The following is a 15756-nucleotide window of genomic DNA, read 5'->3' on the forward strand; positions in this document are numbered from 1 at the left end:
TCAGACACACACGCTCTTCTCACTCCTTGGCCTCCACCTGGCTTATGTGACCAGCATGGGGAAACTCAGGGGCGTCCTGGCGCTGGAGGAGGTAACAAGGATAGGGAGCCTGCTGGAGAAGAGATGGGCACAGTACAAGAAGGGGGCATGGGAAGGAACAGGTTCCCCTTTGTATTTCTTACATAGAGATCGGGGAGGTGGGACCCTGCAGAGAATGTAGACTGCAATGCCTTTATGGTCATAGTCCTGAAAGGGACACAGTTGTCCACCCAATGTGGCACAGGCTGAGGATGGGGTTCTGGGAAAGTCACAGGAATGTGCACCTGGGCCCTCATGGGGAAGTGGAGGTCATGAGGAGGGAAGGGGTACACGGGGCCCCCACTGTTATGCAGGTATAAGTTTCTGTCATGCCCTTGTCTCTTTTTCTTCCTGTTCTCTTCCTTTGACCATTCTCTATTATCTCTCTCTGATTTTATCTTTCTTGCCTATCCCTTTCCCATCCCTCTTTTCTTCTTTCTTGTCTGTTTTTTGTCCCCATGTTTTTTTTTTCTTTTTCCCATTTTGTACCTCTCTCCTCCTCCCAACCCTTCCCAGCTACAGAAAGCTATTGAGGGTCACACCAAATCTGGAGTGCAGCTCCGCCCTCCCCTCGCCAGCTTCAGGAACACAACCACCTCGACCTCTCGAAAGAGCCCTGGGGGCCCAGCTCCTCCTGCAGAAGGCTGGAGCCTGCCTGAGGAAGCTGGAGGCCATCTTGGAGCAGAAGACCTGACCCCTGCATCCCCGGAGACACCGGTGCCACCCCCATCCCCAGGTCCCCCTCAGCCCCTGGCCCCCGCTACAGCAGGGGGTGAGCTGGAGGAGCTGGAGTTAGTGGAGAGTCCAGGGCCTGAAGAGGAGCTGGCTGACATCCTTCAGGGCCCCAGTCTTCGATCCACTGATGAAGAGGATGATGAGGATGAACTGATCCTTTGACCAACTCTGGATCCTCCTCATAAAGAATGTTTAGAGGCCCATCACAAAGGATGGAATTGTGTAGGATTGGGGTCCTGAAATTGGGGTGGTCGTACCTCCTGGGAATTTTTAAATGTGTTAAGAATAATCTTAAAGATGGAGTCAAAATTTAGGGAGGAAGGAATTTCAGTTATTTAGACAGCTTCCCAAATCCCAGGCAGGCAGGTGGTTGTAACCCCCAAGGGGTCCTGATAATCCATGGGGCCTCCTGAGTTTTCTTGTTGTATAGATGGGGTGCTCACTTCCCCTCAAGGCCCACAATTGCCCAGTGCTCTTGTGCCAGTGTTTGCTGTCCTTGTGTGTCCTTTACTTCCTACAGGGGGCAGATAGGAGAGGTCCAGAATGACAGTGGAGGGGGGATGGGACCACCTCTAAGCCTTGCAGACTGGTCACCTCAGAATATGCCTCCGATCCATGCTTCTCTGGGAGCCCCCAGCTCCCACCAGCGCATGGTCTGCCCCCAGGTCCTATTCTGCCTGCTATTACCCATCTTCATGCCAGGGCTATTTAAGGCCAACCACATCCCCCTCCTTTGTCCCCCGCTGCAAGCCATGAGCTGTGGATACAAAGACTATCCAGGGCAGCTGCCTGGCAAAGAAAAGGTGGCCAAAGCCTCCACATGGAAGAAGCAGTGCCTTATTGTCAAACAATCACAGTCCCATGGTATCATCTGACTCCCCCTGGCAAAGAGGTCTCCCCTTTCACATTACTCTCTGATTCCAGGTTACCCCCTAGAAATACATCTTCCCTATCCTGCTGCTGCAACTGATCTGTCCTACCAAGGGTCACTGTGCCCTGGCGTCTTTCCAGCCTGCAACCCCTCTTAGATAGGATCCTCTGGTTCTTCCAGGGTGGAGTCTTGGAGGGGACCCCTCCGGATCGCTGGCGTTTTTACTGCTTCCCATGCTTGGGGCAGTTCCACCCTTGAGCTCCCCAGTGGGCAGCAGGCTGTGGTGCATGGCGTTAGCTGCCTCCCATGCTAAGGGACACTGGGGCTCTGAGAATCCAGAAGCACTGGCTCCAAACCCCATGCTTTTTTCCTGCCCTCCCTGCATGCCTTGTTTACTTCCTATTCTCTTTTCAGCATTCTCCTGCCCCTCCCCTGTGCCCAGCTCCTCCATCCCCCAAATAAGACACTCACAGTCAGAGGATGCCACCACATTCTGTTTAGTGTCACTGAACACAGCCTCTGGTCCTCCCCAGCATCGCATCCCTTCCACCTCCCCAGGCCAAGAGAGAGAGATGCCAAGGCCTGGGTAGGGGGGTTGGCAGAGGGCATCAAGCCCATGCCCATGTGTATATAATCTATAGTATTTATATATATTTATACAATTCTCTCTGTAATATATGTCATAGAATCTCTCTCAGGCCTGGGGTGGGAATATCACATTAAGAAAACATGCGAAGACTGGCCATAAAAATGGGAATTTCTCAGAGCTGGAAGATGGAATGAGAGGCATATGGGGGTGGGCAAAGATGATAATAAACTCACTCCCCAAGATCCCTCCTCAAGACAAGGGTAAGAAAGGTGGGGGTGGTAGAGGGTCAGTGGAAGAGGAGGAATGGAAGGTTTGGATTTCCATTTAATAAAGTTGATTGAAAATGAAAGTGCACCCCCCCCTAAAAAATCATTGAGCAAGAGCAGTTTCATTCACAAGAAGATAAAACAGCCCTGCTCCGGAGCTGCTGTAAAACGTGCTGCACAGCCTTTAACCCCAAAGGAAAAGCAACCCTTCCCCACCGCCCAATAGCTTCTTCCTGCACATGCCCCTCCCACCCCCCTATAATAGGTTAAAAGCAGTCCCCATGCATCCTGCCCCAAGACCAGAGGCAGTTCCTCTGCCAGAGTTCATAGCTGTCCCCCAACACCTGTTTTCCTCTTCAGAATGGGGCAGGGTTTCTAGCCAAAGGCAGACATCCCCCACCTCACAGGCAAGTGCCAGCAGCTTCAGGACACCCAGTCCCTGTTCTGTGAGAACCCTACCAGGTGCCTTCTGATCTTTAGCCATCTCTCACCAGGGACCATTTGGCTTTCTTGGGAAAGGAAGGAAGGAAAGAAAACTGCTTTAGTCTACCTGTCCCAACTCCTCAGGGCCCTGAGCACAAAGGAACTGTAATGAATGAACCTACTCCCTGGATGCAGTCCACTAAGACCTGAGGGCATTGGGGGAGAGACAGAAAGGAGTGATGCACTGAGAGAATGGGCAAGGTGAGGAAAGGGAGCCAGTGGCAGAAAGGTAGAGTAAGCATGCAAAACCCCAGGGGCCCAGGGCAGGAGTTCTAGAGTCAGGGCCAGCAGCCAAGTTGGTACACTGGCCCTCCCCAAACTTCCTTGAAGTAAAGTGTCGGTATGTTGAGTAAAAACACGTGAAAAAAACCCAGAGGTATCTTCTCCCATTCAGGTAGTGCAGATCAAGTCAAGGACTGTCCACCTACCTTGGCTCATCACACCTTCTCTTGTTTCCTACAACAGCCAACCTCAGGATAGCCAGCCACACCCTTCCTGAACCCAGATCACTGCCCTGCAGCACCTCCTGAGCATGGGAGAGTACGAACTTGCTGAGGGGCAGGGTCACAGATGAACAGAAGCACCCTAACTCTCCACCCGCTCATTCCAAAGCCAGTGTGGGGGTGTAGCTTGCACCCAGGGCTTGGGAGAGGACAACAGTGCTCCCGTGGTGGCAGAGGATCAAGTAATAGGACCCTGACAGAGTGGAGTAGGACTCAGGCCTTGGAGCAGGAGCAGGAGCTTAGAGGAGCATGAGGAAAGAGGGAACAGGGCAAGGAGCTTCTTCAACTCACACTGCACCCATGCCAGGGGCTGGTGCAGGCAGTGGTAGGGGTGAGGTGCTCCCCAGCTTTACTCCAGTCCTGCTCCCAACCCTCAAGTACATGCTGGGCTTGCTTGCTGCTCCATGACCCCATGTTTCATTTCAAAGCCGAGCGGAGACAGCACGACTGGGCAACCTGTGCCTCCTGGCAAACTTGTCCAGGAAGGAAGAATGCACTGGTTCTCCCCTCTTCCTCCAGCAGGTGGCCTGGGGACAGATGCAGGACACCTGGGAGGCCATCTCGGGAGTCCTGGGAAGAGCTAACAAAGGGGCAGAAGGAGCCAGAGCCCACCCTGGCCCACGGCCACCAGCCCAGCCCAGCCGGGGCAAAGACAGCACCGGAATCCTCCCTCCACCCTGCTCAACCCTGAGTCCCCAAGAAGTTATAAAAATGTAGAAAAGGCAAAGAGAAAAGTGTAAACAGCTCCAGAGAATTAGGGGTGGTCAGGGGGAGACCCAGCCCTCATGCTCCCCCCACTGGTAGGGACACTGCCTCCTGTGTCAGCGTATCTTGAGACTGGCATCTGTTCCCCCTCCTCAGGGCTGGGCTCCCAGAGCAGGATGGAAGAAGAAGGCAGAAGGGAAGCCAGAGCGGAAGCAGCCAGCCCCAGGTGAGTCTTTTCTCTGCTCTTTAGAATTCTCCTTGCAGCCAGGATGTTCAAGAGCCCAGAACAAGGAGCCACATTTGTTCTTGGTCTCGCTAGTGACCTCCTTGTCTCTGGGCAGACCTTGAGATAAAGAATCTGCATGGCCCCCAGCTGTCAGGTCCAGCTCCTGTGATCAGGAGCCAAATTCCCCACAGAGGGCAGACGGTCCATCCACCTGGACACAAACATGCCTTTCAGGCCACTCCACTGTGCACCTCAAGCTACTTCCAACAGCTCCTGAGGTCTGCTCCTCAAGCCAGAGAAAACAGAGTCAGGAAAAGCAGTTGTGAAATGGAAAAAGGAGGCATTCAAACAGCACAGCCAAGGCTCCTGGAAGATGAAATCAGGGAGTGTAGAAATAAGATCCAGTCTCCAACATGGTCACTCTGCCCTGCTGTCCCCACGACGACGCTCACGGGACAGACCCAGAAACCTGTAGCTGCAGCTCGTCTCCCACAGCCATCTGGCGGCCTGGGTCTCAGTTCTGGACCTGTGGTTTGAGTGTATGCCTTATTGGTCCTCTACTTTGCAAGTAAGAGCTGGAAGCTCCCAGGTTCCCCACTGTCGTCTGCCCAGCTCAGCTGTGCTTTGAGGCAAGGGAGGGTATGGGTTGCAGCCATGCCCTCGGGTAAGAGAAGGGAGAAAGAAAACTAGTTGTTGGCCTCGCCCTCCTCCTCATCAAAGGACTGCACACCTGAGGATGTGACGTCAGACACCTTCCGGCTGAGAGCAGTGGACATTTCAGGATCTTCTCGCGGGGAAAGAGATTCCAGGTCCCGGCATCCAGCATCCTCTTCCTCTTCAGGGGCTAATGGCCTCTTCTCATCCTCAGCAGGGCCTCTGGCCAGGTCCACCCCACTGCCCCCTGGTGCCCAGTCAGTTTCTCCTCCCAGCAAAGCTGGAGGCTCCTGAGCAGAGTACCCTGAAGCAGGCTGGGAAGGCCCCATGTCGTGCAGGCTGGGCTGTGAGTCACCAAATGCAGGGCCAAGATAGGATCCTGTGGCCGGAGAGGCAATAAGGGACTGGTCGCTTGCTTCCCAGGCATCCGATGACCCCAGACAGTACATGCCCTGGGACACATAGGAGTGGGGCCAGCCATCCATGGGCGCTTGGGCTAGGGCGTCTGTAGAGAGAATGGGAAGGTCTGAACATCATTCATGGGAACACCACGGGAAGCATGACAAGCACAGAGAAGAGATGGTAAGACACAGGCACATGGAGCAGGGGATGAAGAAAGCCCTAGGAAAACAGAGAAAAGATTCTGCAGGCCCAGGAGCTGGTTTCTGGAGCCATTACTCACCCTGACTCTCCATCAACTCCTGGTAGTTGTCACTGTAGTTGCAGCCCAATGATTGCTCCTGGGCAGAGTTGACACTCATGTCCTCACCATCCATGGAAGACCAGGCCATCAGAGTGGCCTCAGAAATAGCAAACTGTTCCATGACACCTGCACCAAGAAACAAAGTCGTTGCAAGATTTCCTGGGGACTCATGCAGACATGGGGACATCCCCAGGGCAGCGCTGGTCATTAGGAACAGAATGGAGGCCTTTATGTTACTAAATTTTCTAGCAGCCACATTTATAAAAAGTAAAAACAAGTGAAATGCCTTATGTTAACATAGATCGATATACACAAAAAGATGATCATCTCAGCATATTAATGATCTAAAATTATGAATCAGATATGGTGCAGTGTTCTCATCCAGTTTATATTTTAGAGGTACAGCACCTCTCTACTTTGACTGGCCACGTTTTATATTCTCCACAGCCACACATGGCCAGCAGCTACCGTGTTGAACAGCAGAGCCTTTGTGTGTGCCCCAAACCAAGGAACAAGTCACAGAGAAAGGGTTAGGGGAGCTTATGTGGAGGTATCCTAAGGGATTAAAGTTAGGAACTGGAAGAAGCTTTTCACTGGAGGTTTTTGGGAACTGAACCTAGTCTTAGGTGGTTGAAGAAAGGAATTCAGGGGGTAGTTCTCAAGACCGACAGAGGAATGCCCAAGGAAGCACTGAGACAGTGTGAGTCCAAAGGGACATAAAGTTGAAAGTCCAAGGGATTGGAAGGCAAAGGGAGGAGGACATCACTGTTCTAGCAAAAGCCATGAGTAAGCGGAAGCCTACGCTGCTACTACCCTGAGCTATCTGCCTTCCCTCCTCACGGGTATTTCCTCCCCCATCCATACCACCAATGAAGATTCCTCCCTACTTTTCCAAATCTGTCCCTTTCCCTAGGCATCTCCCTGATACTTGCCACTAGGCGTCTGTCACTCTTTTAAGTACTGTATACACCTGCCATTGTATGTCTCCTGCCTTCTCTTCTTCCGTATACCACCACCTCCAAGCCAGTTCCTCTGATCAGCTAGTGGCTGTCACAAGTGGTGAGTTCAGAAAGTGAATCAGCAACACCAAATATTGATTGGCAAAGGCTGGAAGAGATTCCCCGAAGCCTCTTTCACTTCCAAGAATGAGTAGAAGTCCAGCCTTTCCAAGCCCAAGGTCCCTGCATTTACCTCCTATACTAAGGAGTGCTGGGAGAGGACAATCCTGCCATTCAGAAGAGAAAGCACTTTTACAGGACCCACAAATCCTAGTTCCCCTCATTTCCCGAGATTATAAGAACAGATGTGAGGGCACTTACAGAATGAACAAGTAGGAATGCTTGCAAGTTGAGCTACTGGAATTTTTACATTACAGTCAAGATATGCACAGAGACCATCCTATCACAGGGAAGCATGGTAAAGGATCAGTCTCTGGCCAGCCCAAAAATATATCTCTTGAGGGTTCAAGCTAGAGTACCTGCTAGGAAACGCGCCTCCTTCTCGCCGTCGCTGAGGTCCGAGTAGGCATCTGTATCCCTGCGCACTGCCTCGTGGCTGTGTTGTGGCTGAATGGTCGGGGTCTTCCCCCAACCCTGCCACTCAATCATGTGAGCCACTCGTCCTTGTCCCATGGCAGTCGGCTTTGTCACATGGTCCTTCATGCTTCTTGAGATCCCTGAGGGGCCAGACATTTCCCACATCCTCCCAAATATCACACAATATCCACAACTTCCTGCCATCCTCCCTCCTTGAGTCTCACAGGATCCCATCCCACTGGGGCAAGAATCCCCCGTGACCCATATATGAGAAGTAGCCTTGAGGATGGGAAAGGATTGACAGTAAGGGCAGACAAGTCAAGGGTGTAGGAATGAGGAGGGTCCATATCAAGCCTGAGGAGCAATGAGGCTGAGCCTGTAAGTATTCCCCTGTCTGAGTGCACTTCCCAGGCCAGGCAGTCTCACCTGAGAATGATGACTTGGCCAGGGCCCCAATGCCATAGGCATTAGAGTTTCGCTTAAGCTTCGGAAGGATGGAAGTGGTATCTTCCATGGAGAGCTGGAATGTAAAAGGAGGGGCAGAGAGACAAGAAGGTAAGGGGTGCCTTAGATATAAAAAAGAGTCCATGGTTGCCAGGAAAGGAGATATGCATTGGGGCAGGAGACATGGAAAACCATTATGGCTAAGAGCCCCCAGGAGGCAGAAGCCCCAACCACCCTTGACAACTGGGGGATTGAGAGGAGCATGTGAGGGTATATAGTGCTGCTAGAGCTGGACAGCACTGTCCCACAGAGGGCCCGGAAGAGTCAAGGAAGAGGAGTCAGGGTGGGCCGGGAAGGGCTGGGGCAGCCGCACTCACATTGATGCCATCCCAGGAGAAATCAGTTCGTGTTTGCTGTAGGAGACAGGAGAGGAAATGGTAGTCTGGGTACTACTCTCACTTGCCTCAGAGGGACTTCCAGAAGAGTGCAAAGTGAAGCAGGCTTTCCTGAAGCTGCCTCAGGGAAGCAGGACCTCAGTGGGGAGCGTTTGCTATGCGTTTTCAGAAAAGCAGAGTGGCATGTTCTGTAAAAGTGTCAGTCTGAAGGAGGCTTTTGGATGTTGCCATGGAATTTAGGAAAAGAATCTAGAGATCATGCACTACAGACTGGGGGGTTTTGCTCCTTGATGGTTCTTGGGGTCTTTCCAAGGTCCTTTGGCACTGGGACAACGGACCTCACAGGACTCACCTCCGTGGAAGGCCGGTGGAGGCTGCTCCCATGCAGTGAGCTGGTGCTGTCCATGTTGATCTGATCCACATCCTTCAGGCCCTTCCAGTCCACTGCAATCACCTCATTCCCTGAAGTGGCCAGAGGGTTACCTTCTTTCCCCTGTGTCCCTCTTTGGTTTTTGCCCATACAATGCTGAGAGGCACCTACGCTTCCACAAGTCACCCACGGGACCCAGCTGTTACTCCTTCTGAGTGCCCATTCCCTGCGACCTCTCTACTGTCCCCAAATTTTTGATGAGACACATACTAATGCTGAGCCAAACTATCCAGTTTTAGCTCAACCAAAAATAGCACACTCATGGCCTTATTTGTTGTTGTTGTTATTGACAGGGAGTGTGCAGGGGATCAGAGGTTGAGTTTTCATAGGAAAACAATTCTCCGTTCTGTCCAAAGGAATCTTTGAGCATTTCTATGGGGGATCTGGGCTTTTCACCAGTTAGTTCCACAAAGAAGGGCAGAACTTTTCTAGGGGAATTCTCTTAATCTTCCCTTGAAAGAGAAGCCTCCATAAGAACCAATGAATGGATCTGACAGGAGGAAGCTGTGGTGGGGATGGAGACAAGAGGTAGGGACTTGAGTGTGTTCTCCCAGAAGCAAAGAGCAAAGCAATGGAGGGTGACTGACAGTAGGAAAATGGGATAGATTCAAGAGGAGGGGTGGAGGACAGTGCAAGGAGACAAGAGGACTTTGTAAAACAGGAATGGAAAGTACAGGAATTCAAAGGAAGCAGACAGAAGACAGTGGGAGGAGGGCAAGGCTTGAGGGCTGAAGGGGAAAGTGAGGGGCCACAGTGGGGAGGGGGGACAGCTCCTGGCCGAAGCACAGGGTTGTACCTGGTAAAATCTGGGGGAAAGAGCTGCTCAGGTGTTTGAAGCAAGATTCTAGCATCACATGGTTGCTTGCACCACCTGCCCTCACAGATCCTCCATGCACATGAAATTTTCTGACCAAGTTGTGGGTGCAGGTCACTTCTTGGGGAGGGGTGCATGGAACCCAGTCTTGGGCACGAAGAGGCATTTGGCATGCAGCAACACAGGTTGTAAGCTGGTGTAAGGCGGTGGAATAGTTCATGGGATTGTGAGATGTAGGGTCCCCTGCAAAGACAGGGTCTTTGAGGAGGATGAGATAGGTCAGCTGCTGGGGCATGGAGGAAAGATGGACATACGGACATGGACACTGAGAATGGGACAAACCAGGACCGGTCTCTGGGAAGGAAGATGGGGAGGGCAGAGTGGGAGAGAGGGGAGGGAGGGGAGATGGCCTTTGAGGAAGAGGCAGAGCTGAGTCAGAGGCTTGGGGGGCAGGGAGGAGGAGGGCAAGAGAGGAAAAAAAGGGGTGGAGGGGGGTCTCCATGGAAATAACTCGGGTCTCGGAGAAATCAGGCTTCCAGAGAGAGAGAGAGTTTGTTTATAATAATAATACGAATTATTCTCCCAGCCTGAGGTCATTGGGGCGTGTAGGCGGGAGAAACTAGGAGTTGGGAAGGGGAAAATTGGGGCTTTCAGCAGAGAGCTGGATTAATTCGCTAAAACGTAGAGTGCAGTGGGTGTATGGGGTGGGGAGTGAGGGGCAGCAGGAACACAGAGCTGAAGGGAGAGGACACGTTCCCAAGCGCCTCTCTTCCCTCCCCCCAGCCAGTCCAAGGTAAATAAAGAGCGGCCCCGCCCCGCCGTCCCCTTGGACAGGTGGCGGCGTCCCGGGGCTCCTTTGCCGAGGACCCCACCCTGCTGGAAACGAGGTGCGACTCCTCTGGGCGCGCCGAGCCCGGCCTCCGACTCCCCGCGCCCTCCCGCGAGGCACCTCCGCCCGAGCCCCGCTCCCTGCGGGCCGAGGCACCGGGCGCATCCCGCCCCCGCCCCGGAGGGAGACGCACGTGAACAAAGCGAACCAGGGGAGGCAGGATCGACGGGAAAAGGCAACCGAGAGGGGAAGGGCAGGGGGCAGAAGACCCGGGGCGGACGAAGGGGAACAGGGGGCCGAGCCAGGGCGAGGGATGCCCCCGAAACTGTGCGCGAGGAGACACCCGGGCCGGCGAGGGCCTGGAGGTGGAGGAGCGCTGGATGCATGGGGACGAAGAGCTGGGCGGCGCGGCGGATGGAGACGCGGGGATAGAGAGGACCGCGCCCGCGGGAGGGCGACGGGAGCGGAGAAGAGCCGCGAGGGGCGCGGGGGAGATGCGGGCACCGCGCGCAGACCCTGGGAAAGTGCAGGCGCCGGCGGGGTCCCGGGGGGCCGGGGCGCGATGGGGGAGGGGGCGCGGCGACCCGAGCGCAGCCCTGCCCCGGCCAGCGCCGGCGCGGTACCCACCCACAGTCCGCGAGCCGATGCAGCCCATGGCTCCGGGGGCCTCCGGGCCGCCTGCCCCTTAGCGGCTCGGGGCGCGCGCCGGGGGCAGCACCGGGAGCCGCGCCGCCGCCCCAGCAGCTCTGCAGCACCGCGGCTGTCTCCGCTCGGCTCCGCTCCCCCCGCCCCTCTCCATCCCTCCCCGCGGCAGCCTTCGTCGCCGCCGCTGCCGCTGCCGCCGCCGCCAGGCGCCCCCGCCCCGGCTGGGCTCCGCGCTCGGCGGCCGGGGAGGGGGCGGCCCGGGGATTGGCTGCTCCCGGCGCCTCCCCGCCCCACGCCCCGCCGCACCCCGGGACTCCTGGCTGGCGGGGACCGGAGCGCACCGGCGTGGATCTCTGGAGCCAGCCGGGAACCGGGCTTCACCCTTAGCTCAGGCTGACCGGCTTAGAGGGGTGCGGGGTGGCCATGCCCCAGAGGAAGTGGGGTGGGGACAGCATAACGCCCACCCGGAGGACCCTGGGAACCGAGTTCCGCAGACACTTGTTTTCTTCCAGGGGCTGCATCTGGGACACACGCGGGAGCGTGATCGGATTGGACACGACTTGGGCTGCTCTGCGTGTCATGTGCGCTATTTTTCCCACCCAAACAGATCGTGAAGCCGTTGCCAAGGGATGGGTGGAGAAGCTTGACGGGCTGCTACGGGATGCCTGTGCGGACGGTGCAGATCATCGGGCCACCGTCTGTCCGCCTACGATGGGCAGCGTGACGAAAGCTATTCAGTCACAGCCACAGTGAAATGAAGTATGGGTCCCGAGGTTGGCTCGCAGGCAGAGTTTTAAATCCAAATTAACTTCTCCGAGACCAAGGACAGCACCGATGTCACACAGCAAGCAGTAGGACTGAAAGACTAGCCTTGGCCTAATGGGAAGAGGACCAGGGAGACACCACGGGCCCCCTAGGTGAGAGAGTGGGATCTGCAGTGCAACACTTAAGGGATATTACTGTCACTCCAGAGAGAAGTGGAGCTGGAGAAAAGGTTCAGGAGCCCCTTTTCTCAGGGTTGTACCCAGGAAACAGTGAGATAAAGCAGGCCAGATAAGCGCCCATGAGCAGAAGCGAAAGCTAGGTGGCGCACGCCTATAATCTCAGCACTTGGGAAGCTGAGGCAGGAGAACCTCTACAAACTGGAGGCCAGTCTGGGTCACGTGGTGAGTTCAAGGTCAGTCTGAATAACATAGCTGGAAATTCTACCAAACACACACGCGTGCGCGCACACACACAGAGCAAAGGCTAATCCAGGATCTATTTGCCCCTTGTAGATTTTGGGCTCCTCCTAGGTTTGGAGAGGGAGAGGACAGTGGGGCAAGGGCCCCTGGTGTAAATGTATATGGGGAAGGGCAAGTCTTCTGGCCACAGCTTTGCAACATTAGGATTATGAATGGGGAACTATAGCCTACAGAATCCCATTAAAGATAAGGGAGAAAATACTTCGTTTTATGATACTGTAACAAAACACTTAAGACCAGGAAATTTATAAAAAAGTAAAATTTTGTTGGGCTCACATTCTGAAGGCTGGGAACTCCAAGAGCAGGGGCCCCCATCTGCTCAGAGTTTGATGAGGGCTTTCCTTCTTGCTGCACGATGGGAAGAGCGTCGTATGAGGCAGAAGAAGCTTGCTGGTTCTTGGGTCTTCCTTTTACAATGTCACTAATGTCATAATGGGGTGTTCCTCTTATGACCTAATCCTAATTACCTACCCACAAATGCCCCATCTCCAAGTACTATTAACTTATGAATTTGGGTATTGTATCTGACACATGGATTTTGGGGAAAACTTTCAAATCATAGCAGATACCGATAGTCTAATTATAGATCTGAGGGGTAGGATTATGGATCCAGAACAGATCTTTAGTCTGTTTGCACACACACACAAAATAAAGCCAGTTTCCATCTATAAAGCCATGAGGGAGGACAGAAAATCATCACTGTAGGCCCACTTAGGTTGTAACAATCCAGTATAGTTTGGAACAGTAGAGAGAATTAGGAAGCTTTATTCTTTTCCCCCATATCTACTGATTTTGGTTATCTAAAAGAAATATCTAGTGGTTTCTATCTCCTAGAATGTATTGTCTAGCTACAAAGGAAACAAAACAGAGACAGTTAAGGAGAAGGAACAATTTCCTATACTACAGCAACTCCCCCAGACCTTTATCATTTGAACAAAGGAAATACTGGAGGAGGAATGGCCAGGTATGGAGGTCATAGACCAAGTGGCTGTTGCTGTTTATGTGTTTCACAAAAACTGTTTTTGGTACTCCCTGAATCCTATATATGTGTGTGTTACTTTGTATCCCGCAGCATGGTCAAGGACCCCAGCCTCTTTCTTTGGTTCTCTTAGCATGGTTGTATATACAGGGTCCATCCAAATGGTTTACATCAAGTTAACATGAGGGGCCCCAGGTATTGGACCCTGCTCCAGTCCACAGTCTGGCCTGATGGCAGAAAATAGGACATCATGGGCTTAGGGTTGTGTTCTCTGCTGCAGGATTCTGTTACTTCTCACCATTTAGGAACATTGAGTCTCTAACCACCTTCAAGCCAGGACCTGAGTTCTGATAAGAACCGGGACAATATTTCTGGAGGGCAGTATAACAGTACTGACCAAAGAAGTCCTTAATATATGCATTGTTCTTGTGGTTGTTGCTAAATTGTAGTACAACCATTCTATATATATATATATATATAAATAGTCTCAGGATATAAAAATAGAATGTAGATTTAACCTACAACACTCATCAGGGCACTGATTACATCAGATCTGAGAAATAAATTATAGCATATGTCTTTAATAGAATAATATACAGCCATTAATAAAATTTTACAACTCAGCAGGGTGTGGTGGTACATGCTTGTAATCCTAGCCCCTTTGGGGGTGGTGAAGCAGGAGGATTGAAAGTTTGAGGCTAGCCTGGGCAACATAGACCCTATCTCAATAATAATCTCAACAATAATAATAATAAAAAAAAGGGTGTGGAGATATAGCTCAGTGGCCGTTTTCCAATCCTAGTACTGCAGACATTAATAAATAAAATTGTGTAACTGTGATATTGAAAATTCTTCCTGCTACACTGTGAAGTTATTTTTAAAAAGTAGGCTATGAGAGCTAGGCGTGCGGTGCACACCTGTAATCCTAGCACTTGGGAGGTTGAAGCAGGAGGATTGTTTCAAGCTTGGGACCAGTCTGGGCTACAAAATAAGTTCAAGGCCAGCCAGAACTGCATAGTAAGACCCTGTCTCAAAAAGACCAAAAAGAAAAAGAAAAAAGAAAAGCAGACTATGAGAACTACATTATTATCAGTTTTTGTTCAATACACACACACATTTCTCCTACCTTTTGTCAGTCTTTCCATCCCAATTAATTTATGGAATTCCTAAGGAAAACTTAATGCTTTGCAAGACTCCAACTCCACTCCTAGCTTACACTTTGACCCTCAATTAAATCATATTGTGGGCTGGGGATGTGGCGCAGTGGTAGAGTTCTTGCCTGCATGCACAAGGCCCTGGGTTTGATCCCCAACACTCACACAATAAAAAAATTATTCTAACCAGTTCAGTCCCGGAATCTAAAAACATTGGACCTCCACAGAATGCCTCAATGTGGCATTAATAATTCCTAACTGGTGCCCTTGGGGACTCAGGACCAAGGTGAAATCATGGCTTTTACTCTCTGTTGTTGCTGGTACCTGCTCCTGCGTCCTTGTGGGAAGCTCTTGGACAGCAGGAACCAATCAAGTCCAGTGGCAGCAGTGTTTATAACACAGATTTTTGTTCAAGGACCCACATGAAGAACCCATAACCTTAAATGGAGAGACTGGATTTTTATTGTAACTGAACTTGTAACTGAAAGTCCGCATTTACCTTAATCATAACACGATAGGAAGCAAACCACAGTAGTATTAGAGGTAGGATATTGTGTTTTATCACCAATAAAAATCACAGATGCTTACATTACGAGACAGTTGGGGACTTTGTACAATGCCATTTGTGTTCGTCGCTGATTTATAGTTATGGTAAGTATCAAACCTGCCTTTAAATTTCTTTATTTCTTGATTTTCTTTGGTGGTTTTTGAAATGGGGTTTTACTTTGCAGTTCAGGCTGGCCTTGAACTCACTGTAATCCTCTTGCCTCAGCCTCACAAACTCTGGGATTATAGGTGTGCTCCAGCATGCCTGACCTTTAAATTTTTTATCTAATACTTTTATAATGAAACAGGTATACTACTTGAAAGGTTCTTGCCGTAGTATAAATTACTGTACAGTTATGGCCGTGGTCTAACATAAGGGAAGCCAGTGCCGGAAATGCTTACCACTTCCTCCTTCTTCAGCCCTAGTTGCAACTCCCTTTCCCTTTCGTGAAGAAAATTCCAATCAGTTCCTCACACGTCGTCCATATCCGCCCCACGCACCACTTCCGATCAGAGGTCATATGACCCTCTGCCTCTCTATCCAGCAGAAAGGCAAACGGTTGAGCTCCTTTCCACTCTTTCAAATAAAAAGGCCTCTTTCACTTTTTCTTATATCCTGCTTCTCTGTTGTGCCAGAAAACTAACACTACCATATCACAATTTTATAGTAATTATTTGAATACAATGGGTTTCCTTTGTAATCATATGTATTTTATTTTACACATTTAATATTATTCTGAGAGGAAAACCAAAGTGGCCTAGGGTGTTAAACTTGAGAACTCCTGAACTCTAAATATACATGTGGTAGAAGAAAGAGCCTCTCACTCTTCAGGGGCCTAATCCTGCTAACGACCATCACACAGGCACCGAACAGTCACACACCTAGCATTCCCTTTGGGGGCCAGTGTTTCCTTCCCTCCTCAGGGAG

At 51.6% G+C, this 15756-nt stretch overlaps 2 protein-coding genes and 1 long non-coding RNA gene across 9 annotated transcripts in view; 2 read left to right on the plus strand and 1 right to left on the minus strand.

Annotated features, from left to right (window-relative positions):
- Clcn1 (chloride voltage-gated channel 1) overlaps positions 1–2627 on the plus strand; it is a 30000-nt gene extending 27373 nt beyond the window's left edge. For both annotated transcript variants that reach the window (XM_013158817.3, XM_003475264.4), the window contains 2 exons: positions 5–91; positions 595–2627. In XM_013158817.3, the coding sequence (XP_013014271.2) occupies positions 5–91; positions 595–975 (468 nt within the window). In that variant the 3' untranslated portion in view covers positions 976–2627. The remainder of the gene's footprint in view (positions 1–4; positions 92–594) is intronic.
- Positions 2166–15756, minus strand: part of Fam131b (family with sequence similarity 131 member B) — a 31779-nt gene continuing 18188 nt past the window's right edge. Inside the window, exons 1-7 of one of the 6 annotated variants that reach the window (XM_063250650.1) lie at positions 10888–11073; positions 8540–8649; positions 8170–8205; positions 7775–7868; positions 7291–7488; positions 5793–5939; positions 2166–5615 (exon numbers count right to left, since the gene is read on the minus strand). In XM_063250650.1, coding sequence (XP_063106720.1) covers positions 5143–5615; positions 5793–5939; positions 7291–7488; positions 7775–7868; positions 8170–8205; positions 8540–8649; positions 10888–10915 — 1086 coding nt within the window. In that variant the 5' untranslated portion in view covers positions 10916–11073 and the 3' untranslated portion in view covers positions 2166–5142. Of the gene's footprint in view, positions 5616–5792; positions 5940–7290; positions 7489–7774; positions 7869–8169; positions 8206–8539; positions 8650–9413; positions 9937–10887; positions 11075–15756 lie in introns of those variants that run through there. The other 5 variants (XM_003475310.5, XM_063250652.1, XM_063250651.1 and 2 more) reach the window with 5 other exon arrangements.
- LOC134476447 (uncharacterized) lies at positions 10135–15440 on the plus strand. The gene is made up of 2 exons (XR_010048098.1): positions 10135–10224; positions 11418–15440. It is a non-coding gene; the product is annotated as an uncharacterized LOC134476447 (long non-coding RNA).

The sequence above is a fragment of the Cavia porcellus genome, unplaced genomic scaffold (assembly GCF_034190915.1).
Source record: "Cavia porcellus strain 051 isolate PalLab524CR breed Dunkin Hartley unplaced genomic scaffold, mCavPor4.1 scaffold_6, whole genome shotgun sequence".
Taxonomy (NCBI): domain Eukaryota; kingdom Metazoa; phylum Chordata; class Mammalia; order Rodentia; family Caviidae; genus Cavia; species Cavia porcellus.